Raw genomic sequence first — 10,032 nt, 5'->3', positions numbered from 1 at the left:
TGATAGGAAAATAATTTTATTTAGGTTCTTATTTTTAAAAAGGTAGCTTTCACATATAAATTTAGACTTAAAGAGTACAGTGTATATTTACCAAAAGGAACATCCCTGAAGGATGGCCAGCCTTAGTTCACTGAGTGGGCACAGGGAAGCTCACTCCACAGGGAGCTCAGGTGGAAGTGCTTTCTTTAATCTTTCACAATGGCACTTCCCTGTTCCTCAACCCGGCCAACAGGACCTGCGGCTGGTATGAAAACCCACAGCCATCACTTTGGGGCAATAGCATTTCACTAATGGGAATAAGAAACATCTTTAGAAATGAAAGCACAAAGCTCAATGATCCAGATATCCCACAACAATCATTATTTATCTGCAGCAACAATATGACAGGTATATTTATATAGTTTAAAAATTCTTGTAACAAGGGCTAAAGAACATAAACTTCATGTAAGGGTAATTTATATAATTAAATGAAAAAAATTATTTTATCCATATTACAAATGCCTCTACACTGTAAGGCCTAGGGAAAAGACCCATTCAAATCTGGGCTTTCGTTTTCCAAAAAAATGTTTGGCACAACCTTTCAGCCCAGATCAATGGCTGAGAGGTTTCAGGAAGTGGCCCCACTGCTTTTCTGTCTGGCTTCACACAGTATACACAAGAGCTGTCAACAAGTTTGGCAGACTCAGGCCTACCTGTGCAGCATAATGTTCCTGGAAAATTAATGATAGGGGAAAAATGGTCTGGATGAAGTAGATCTCCTATAGCCACAGGTTAACTTTGTCATCTTCTCATGGAAAATAAATTCAATGGCTGTCAAGGAAGTCAATGGAATTCTGATCTCCTAGAGGTGAAAGTTGGAAAAGCAACTTTGATATCAGCATCCCAGGGTCAGAGGGGAAGGAGACAAAGATGACCAAGGATGCTTTCTAGGTTACTTGGTTCCACACTTTGTGAACTACTTTAAGGAGAATCAGTGTGTTAGCAACCATGGCAGCCCTAGAACCTTGGCCTTTAGACAGAAGTGCTAGGGCAAATAATGTACCCCAAATCCAGTTTTAAAAATAAAAACTTCCTGCAATTATGATATAATACTGTGCAGCAAATTAGGGATTGCACACTGCTCCTATTTCTGGTTAAAGCCTTGTCCCAGCTTTGGTCAGCCAAGACATCTAAGCAGTTGTCTGTGGCTAAAACCAGGCACTTTAGTCACACATGGGCTGAGGCAATGTTGTTGACATCATACCCAATGGAGGAAACACAGGGCCCCACAGCTTTGATGCAGTGCAGGTTTTTATCTCCCTTAAAATTCAGCTGCTTTCTCTATCTCTGAGTTTACTACTGCAATAAACCAGTGATCAGGAATCTCTGTGAGAAACCTCTGGTTGGATGGCAAAGTGCATGTCCCTGCAGGCCACCAACCTGACTGTAGGAAAACAGAAAGGTACAATTTGTATCAAGTAAATGGTTGCTCAACTGGAAGATAATTTCCTAGGAATCCAGAGATCTGGCTGTTAATCACATGAAGGAATGCTGGGACTGGACATTCAAGAGAGCCTGGCTCCCAAGTGTCATCAGTCTTCTTTAATTTACCATCTTCTGGTGGTCTTTTTTCTGGCCTCCTGGCTCTTGAATGTCTGAGCACACATGTCCCTAGGAGCCAATGTAAACATTATTCAATAGACCTCAGCTTTTGAAAAAAACACAGCTTGTTATATAGTGTTTGACATTCCAGTGCAGGCAGTATCTTAGCGTCACTTTCCCTCATTCATGAGTACTGGTTTACAAAGGAACACACACAGGATACTTGATAAAACTGTGGCTGAAAAGACCATTTGAGTGCCAGACAGCTGGTCCTATTCTGCAGTCAGCTGGCAAACCAGGACTATGACAAGAGAGTCACAACAGAGCACAAATTCTCTGTGAATCTGAAGAGTCCATATAACCACTGTTCCCACTTAGCCCCTTGGGTCACATCTTGATATGGGAGAACATTTCCACCTCTTGCATCAACCTGTGTTCTCCTTGTTTTGGATGGGGCTCTCTCCAGAGGGTTCAAGAGCCTCCTCAGGGGGAAGGGAGCCTTCTCTTCCAGTCCTAACATCAGAATATTTCAAAGCACAAGAGGAGTCCACGAACATGTTAGGGATGTTGCTGCCAAAGTAGATCTTACTGTTAGAAGCAATGGCCTGGTACTTCTTGAGCTCCAGATATTCCGGGGTCAATTTGTGCTGTGTGGGGTAAACAAGAGCAATGGAATTAGAATAGTTTGGTGCAACAGTCATCTCTTCTTCCCAGTTGTTCTCCTGAGTAACATGATTCAACTTGGAATGTTTGCCAGTGACCCTTATTTTACTTCGGAGTGTGGCTAAGTTCTTAACTAAAATTCCTTTAACAAGCTCTCATCTTAATGCAGGATAAGCTGTATTTTTTTTAATAGATTGGGGATTAAATAATATGTATTTCTTTTGTGACTTATTAAATGGTTTACATGCATTTTCTATCTCATGTAGCTTTCCTCAACCAGGAACTGACACAGAATTTCTACTGATTCTCTTGAGAGAGGTACACAAGTCAACAGATCAGTGTTAGGGCTTCCAAGGAAAAGCCTAGGTTCACAATAACCAGATGTCTTAGTGACTCAACTTTTTCAACCAAATTTGAGAATTGGAATATGTCAAACAATCACTTAATCAGGCACCCTGACTTTATCCAGAAGCTGGCTGCTTAAATCATTTGTGGTAAGACGGATGTCTGTCAACCACCAGAACTGCTCCTACCAACATTTAATTTTTGAAACAGGACCTCACGTATCTCAGGCTGGCCTCAAATTCGCTATGTAGCTGAAGATGACCTTGAACTTTTAATATCCCTGTTTTTGCCACCAGATTACTGGGATTCCAGACATCTGTCACCAAACCCAGGTTTATGTAGTGTTCCCAAACCCAGAACCAAGCATGCCAGCCAAGTACTCTATCAACTAAGCTATATCGTCTGTCTCATTGTCAGTACTTTGTGTAAATCACAGTGCAAGATATATCCAACCAAACTTGTTTTTGGTTTACAACCCTTTCCTTGTTCCCCAGAATATGTGCTCTAGTGTTCCTCAGGACCACCCTGGTAGTCCTGTCTTGAGTCTTTCTTGTCCTTTGCAGTGCCAGAGCGCTCCCTCTCAGCACTTTAACATCTTTCAGTCCCTGCACTGCTACCCTCCAGCTGATTCTTATCCTGTCAAAACATTGCAATTAAATCTAGTCACACTGTACAACTAAATTACTTCTTAAAGCCCTTTTAATACATGCTATGTGAGTGGCATTTCTCAAGATGGCATACAATGACGACCCATTTCAGAATAAGTTTGATCTTAAGAGTAAAGTCTTTTATTTTTAAAAAGACACTTTATTTTTGTTTATATGTATGTTTGTATGTGCATATGTGTAGATGGCTGTGAAGGGCAGAAGACAGATCTGACCTCCTAGAGCTGGAGTTGTGAGCCACTCAACATAGGTGCTGGAAACTGAACTCTGGTCTCCTGGAAGAGCAGCAAGTACTCTTGATCACTCAGCCATCTCTTCAACCCCAATAAGAAGATCCTGATGCTTCTGTCTGGCCAAATTCTCCTACCACCAATATGAACTGTTAGATATGTGAATTTCCCATCTTGTTTTTATCTTGACAAAATTCCATTCTGTTTCCTCTGATATTAAATCTGTTTCTAAATTTATACTGGCTTCCAAAGTTCTGACAATGTACATTCGGCCAACCTATCCTTTTTTTAATTCCACTTTTTCTAATTTATGTCTTTCCTTTCTAAATTGATTTTAATCCTTCAAATTGTATGATCTACTTAGCAATCTCAATATCACACACATATGAAAATGTGTGTGTGAGGAGGAGGTGTTAAGAGACCAAGTACGATAGGCATGCAGCAGGAAGGGCTAGGAGTGCAAATGTATCATAACACACTGTAGCTAGAGTTTTCCTGCCTGGCCCACAGTCAGGGCAAATCTCTCTCACCTGCCAGTCCCACAGCCACTCAGACCCGACCAAGTAAACACAGAGACTTATATTGGTTACAAACTGTATGGCCATGGCAGGCTTCTTGCTAACTGTTCTTACAGCTTAAATTAATCCATTTCTATTAATCTATACCTTGCCACATGGCTCGTGGCTTACCGGCATCTTCACATTCTGTTTCTCATCGTGGCGGCTGGCAGTGTCTCTCTGACTCAGCCTTCCACTTCCCAGCTTTATTCTCCTCCTTGTCCCGCCTATACTTCCTGCCTAGCCAATGGCCAATCAGTGTTTTATTTATTGACTAATTAGCAACACATCTGCCATACAGAACATCCCACAGCACTTCCCCCCCCCCCTTTTTTTTTTCCAGTCAGGGCAGAGATTTGCCCTGACTGTGGGCCAGGCAGGAAAACTCTAGCTACAACACACCATAGTCTTCAACATGGAAAAGTATCTTGCACTTCGCTGGGAAGATGGTGTTGGGCAGCAGGACAAGAGAAGTGGACAAAGATGAATGAGAAGCTCTCAGAGAAGAGGCTCACAGGAGAGAGAGAAGAGGATGGAAAACCAGTGCTGGCACTCAAGCGGGAGCTTCTGTGGCACAGGACTACAAGGTGAACTTGGAGTCAGAGCTTGGGAAGACAACTGTCATTAACAAGATGACCCCACAGTCTGAAATGGGAGGCTACTACTGCAATGTCTGTGGCTGTGTGCTGAAGGACTCCATCAATTTCCCACATCACATTGATGAAAAGAAAAATCAGCAAAACCTGGGTATGTCTGTGGGTGGAACAACATTCCACTCTGGATCAGGTGAAGAATGTTTTGAGGTCAACAAGAAGATGGAAGAGCAGCAGGAAGATTATGATTCTGAGGAAAGGATGAAGGAACTCAGAGAAGAGGAGGGAAAGGCCAAGGCACACAAGAAAGAGAAACAGAAGGAGAAAAGGAGGGCTGAAGAGGACTTGACACTGGAGGACGATGATGATGAGATGGCAGCTGTGATGGGCTTCTCTGGCTTTGTCCACCAGGAAGAATTACTGAGGTGTTCTCTTTGGCCCAACTTTGGCCTATACTGGACCTAACTCTGAGTGTGTGCTGAGGTGGGGTAGGGTGTCATTTCGTTTTTTGGGGTACTGGAGAAAGTCCTTAAGAGTGTTAATGGGCAGGGTTAGAGGGTGGGTGTTTGTGGTTTCCCTCTGTGTGGGAGAGGGCACAGGATGTAGAGGGGATGCTGTGGCAGATCCTGTCAGACTCAGTATATTACTGGAGTCACAGAAGCTCTGCCCATCTGCTTGCCCTCTTAGAGGCCTCTTTCCCTCGTCATCGATCCGACCTCTTGTCTGAACATCCTCCTCTGTCCTGTGTTCTGCGTGTGTCTTCATCTTGACTCTTGTGCAGCCTGGAACAGAAGGGCTGTCTGGTGTAGCCGTGGCCAGCTCCCCCTCCCATCCTGCCCAGCGGTTCTCTAGCCACCTGTGCATGCACGTGACTTCTGCCTGGGTCAAGGTGTGTATGGGTATGTGTGCATGAGATGTCACAAAGAGGGGGCCCGAGCTAGAACCTCAGAGCATTGCTGCCCTGGGGCCTAATGTTCTTGGGTTTCTTGGTGCATGTAACAGGAAACTGAAGGAGAGGAGTGTTTGGTGTGGCTTGTGTCTATGGAATTTTAAACCTTGTTTCTTCTGTTTCACTTCACTGAGGATTTCTGTTGTCTTCCTAGGAAACAGGTTCTAATGAAAACAACAAAACAAAACAACCCTAAAACCAAACAAACTAACTTAGTCTGGTAAACCCTGGTTCTTAGACACTGTTCAACATATACAATAAAAGACACCGACTAGGAAAAAAGAAAGAAAGAAAAAGTGTCTCATTCCCCAAATTGCAAGTATGTCTCTGATGGGAAACCCTGCTCTAAGTTCAGCTTCTATCCTGGAAAGCTATCTATCTGGAAAGCTAGTCTAAAGGAGTTTCCCTCTTGTCATTCTCTCAAAAGATCTTCAACTTTTCAGAGCCCTTATGTAGAGTACAAATGAACAGTTTTGTGACATCTGACCTGTGCTTATGCATCTGCTTATCATTTATTCCAGCTCTTACTTTTAAAATAACAGAGAGCATTCCCTCCCTAACCCATGGGTATCAAAGTGTCTTGCTAAGTAAATGGTTGATGATGGGTTGTCCACTACCTTTTTCTGACACTAAATACAACTACTTCTACTGCATTAGAACCCATGAAAAGTGAATGCAAACCAGCAACAGTCACTAGGGAAATGGCATGCAAAGCAGTTACCTTGTTTGAAGTGGCATATTTGTGTGCAGCATAATACTCAGCATCTGCTTTCGCCTTCTCTCGGGCCAGGAATGCAGCATCTAGCAAGTAAGAGTCATGGCAAGTGTGAAACAAAAGAGAATTGCCACTCTACTTCCTCATCTGGGTAAGAGTACCTTTTCTACTGCTTAATATTTCAATTGTTTGCCTCACTTTAAGTTATAATATTAACAATTTTCAAAATCTCAATCTTCAGGACAGCTCTTTTTCAAGGGGAATATGTTCAGCACTGTTAAACAACAACTTTCTGAGTTCACTCATTTTCTGCTCTAAATGGTTCCTTTTTCTTCTACCTCCCTCCAACTTCCAATCACCCAAAGCCTTACCCTCCATCCAGGCAGGGTTCAGGCATAATTACCATGTCTAGACATAAAAGCTCCACTCTATTTATTGCATTATTCCCATCCTCACCAAATTTCATCTAGAATCAATTAACACAGAGATAAACAGCTGTATTTTTGAACATTAAAAAATTATTTTAGCCGGGCGGTGGTGGCGCACGCCTTTAATCCCAGCACTCGGGAGGCAGAGGCAGGCGGATCTCTGTGAGTTCAAGGCCAGCCTGGTCTCCAAAGCGAGTTCCAGGAAAGGCGCAAAGCTACACAGAGAAACCTTGTCTTGAAAAACCAAAATTATTTTAATTTGTGTGTGTGTGTGTGTGTGTGTGTGTGTGTGTGTGTGTGTGTATCCATGAGAAGAGTGCCCCCAGAGGCCAGAAGAAGGTATCTGATCTCTTGAATCTGTAGTTACAGACAATTGAGGACTACTTGACATGGGTCTTAAAACTGAACCCAGGTCCTCTGCACAAGTAGTGTGTGTTCTTTATCCACTGAGCTATCTCCCCTGCCCTTACCTTGCACATTCTTAAATTTTTTCACTTTATTTTATGTACATGGGTATTTTACCTGCATGTATCTCTGTGCATTATGTGTATACAAGAGGGTGTTGGATCCCCCTGGGACTGGAATTATATAAACGGTTGTGAGCCACGAGGGTCTGGGGATTGAATCTGAGCCTCTGGAAGAAAAGCCAGTGCTCTTAACCACTGAGCCAACTCTCTGGATCCTTGTTTCATAGATCCTTAGCAAATGATTTTGAGGAATTCTTATATTTCATCAGAGAATAAAGTGAGAGCTAATTAACTCCACTGTAAAAAACGAAATGAAAGGCTGAGCAACTAGAGTCACAGTCTAAAACAGAGCTAGATTATAAAGTGCTTTTTGTTTTCTGTCTGGAGTATCTGGCCAGCTACTTCCTCCAGACCAGAATATCCTACAGCTTTCCCCGACAAGACAAGAAAGCACTGGTCCTGAAGCAGAGGCAGTCCAGACACTCAGACTCCAGCCTTACCTTCAATCTCAGAAATGCGCTTTTCGGTCTCCTTCTCCATCACCTTCTGCTGAAAGCGGATCTTTGCCACTTGTGCGATCTTCTCTGCTTCTACGACAACAGAGACGCACACTCGGGGTCAGCAGCACAGCGGCTAACGCCTCACGAGGCTTTATGGCTAACGGCTGCTGAGGTGCTGTCTGTTCTAGAAATGGGGGGGGGGGGGTCCTTTCTTTCTCTATTGTCCTCTTGGTAGTGAACGCTTTGTGAGAAGGAGGTTACAAAAGGGTTAACAGTTTCGGTCTTTCGTGAGTCTACAGCAACGGTTCACTAACTAATGGTAAAACAATGGGACAAAAATGGAGCAATCAGCCTCGTGGCGATACATGGCAAGTGCATCAAGTGGCAAGAGAACAACAGGACAAGGAACATTCAACCAAGGAGGTGTTGAGTAGGAAACAACACAACCTGGGAGGGATACGCCAGGAAGCATGAAGAAGACACACAGATACAAATGAAAAACTACAGGGCCAGACAACAAGAGAAGACAATGAAGAAAGCCTGTGTTCTGAGTGACAGGCTAAATAGTTCAGTTTTAATATATTCAGGATCTACTATTAAGTTGCCATCAAGAATATGATATAAGGAAAAGAATATCAAAGAAGGAATAGTCTTACTGCTGTAAAGATAAAACAGAAATTAGTTACGTAAAGAAACAAGTATTCATAATGAGCACAGTGGCTGCCACACCCAAGTACTCACAGGAAAAACGAAACACTTTTAGTAAACCTCTCTCCAAACCAAAATTCCCAGGACCAAACAAGAAAGACTAATTACACTTGACATTCTATCACTGTAATTTAAAAAAAAAATCTCAATTTTCCCTTTCAGCCAAAGATGTTGAGGACATGTGGTCCTCTGTGGTCACAGGTTTCTCATCTGAAGATTCAACCAAATGCAGATTGAACATACTCAGAAATGAAACAAAAACGTGTATACTGAACATAAACATTTGTTCTTGTCATCGTTCCCTGAATGGTACAGTATAACAACTGTTTACATAGTACTTGAATTTTAACAGGTAGAAGTAACCTAGAGATGATGTAAAGTGTATGAGAAAATGTACCCAAGTTAGATGAAACACATTCCATTTTCTATAAGGGACTTTGTAGACTGTGGTGTGGAACCCCAAAGGCCCCAGGAGATACTTTAACATATCTTATCTCTGGCTTCTGGGGAAAAACATGTAACAGAGAGAAAAATTCCAAATAGTTTCCCTTTTTTCAGAAGGCAGTATCCTTTAAAATTATCCCAGAACCCAGTAGAGTGAAATCAGTCTGTATTATACTAACTAAAAAATAAATTACAGGCTGGACATTTAGCTATAAGCATAAGCTCAAGATACACCACTCTCCATTTCGTGGGAAGAAACCAATGAACAGCACAACCAGACTTGGGAGTTCCAGAAAAGTCGGAGTAGACAAATGAGAAAATTCCTTTAGGTAACACCTTAAACTATTAGGTAAAACATAACAAATTTGTCTTTAACTGCACAGCAAGTTTATAAGACAGAAAGAAAGCCCTCAAGTGACACAGCAAAGGAAGAGCTGAGACTCTGTATGGTAGCAGCTCTGGGGTGGTTATTTCACAAGAAAGAGAAGCACTTGGGCAATGCTCCAAACAGGACCAGATACGGCCTTGCACATTCCAACTGACTTCCAAATAAAGCCAAGACCTCTAGAGACTGCAACTCTAGGGGAATGGGGACTAAAGAACTCCACCTGCTAGCCTCAGGAGAGCTGGAGAACTACTAAAGTTACTTAAAAGCAGGAGGGTTTTAAAAGCAGAAGAATGACTATCCAAAAAGAATAACTGGTTCAGTGGCATGCCTGTAATTACATACAAGAGGCCAAACAAAAATGTAACATACTGCCAAAATGATAAGAAAAAGTAAAGTTAGTTTGTTACAGAACTGTAGTCTCAAGTACCATCCGAGGATGAAATGTGAGCACCTTTGACCAAGGAAGACTGAACAAGCTTAGCCTTCACCAGAAAAAACAAAACAACAACCAACTAGCAGAAAAAAAGGAAACTGTCTGCAGCAGAGGAAAAGGTCACTTAACACTCTCGAGTTGAATGAAATGTTCACTCAAAGAGTCCCTCCCGAGTGGTGAGGAGAGTAAGCCATGGAAAGAGAAACCACAGGAAAAGAGAGGACAGAGCAACAAGAGCACATGAGACTGGAGAACAGGAAGGAGAAGCAAACGGAGCATCTCCAAGGACTGGTCAAGAGGAGGGCAGAGAATAGCGTTCACTTTGGTTTTTACTGATTCAGACAGACTTAACATCCCACAAGTGAT

At 42.5% G+C, this 10,032-nt stretch overlaps 1 protein-coding gene and 1 pseudogene across 4 annotated transcripts in view; one reads left to right on the top strand and one right to left on the bottom strand.

Annotated features, from left to right (window-relative positions):
- Positions 1 to 10,032, bottom strand: part of Erlin1 (ER lipid raft associated 1) — a 37,007-nt gene continuing 26,975 nt past the window's right edge. For 2 of the 4 annotated variants that reach the window (XM_059257651.1, XM_059257661.1), the window contains exons 10-12: positions 7,694 to 7,783; positions 6,305 to 6,384; positions 1 to 2,228 (exon numbers count right to left, since the gene is read on the bottom strand). In XM_059257651.1, the coding sequence (XP_059113634.1) occupies positions 2,007 to 2,228; positions 6,305 to 6,384; positions 7,694 to 7,783 (392 nt within the window). In that variant the 3' untranslated portion in view covers positions 1 to 2,006. Of the gene's footprint in view, positions 2,229 to 4,071; positions 5,417 to 5,543; positions 5,734 to 6,304; positions 6,385 to 7,693; positions 7,784 to 10,032 lie in introns of those variants that run through there. The other 2 variants (XM_059257676.1, XM_059257667.1) reach the window with 2 other exon arrangements.
- Positions 3,322 to 5,099, top strand: LOC131895110 (zinc finger matrin-type protein 2-like; annotated as a pseudogene).

The sequence above is a fragment of the Peromyscus eremicus genome, chromosome 1 (assembly GCF_949786415.1).
Source record: "Peromyscus eremicus chromosome 1, PerEre_H2_v1, whole genome shotgun sequence".
In the NCBI taxonomy this organism is placed as follows: domain Eukaryota; kingdom Metazoa; phylum Chordata; class Mammalia; order Rodentia; family Cricetidae; genus Peromyscus; species Peromyscus eremicus.
This window is presented reverse-complemented; position numbering and strand designations above follow the sequence as displayed.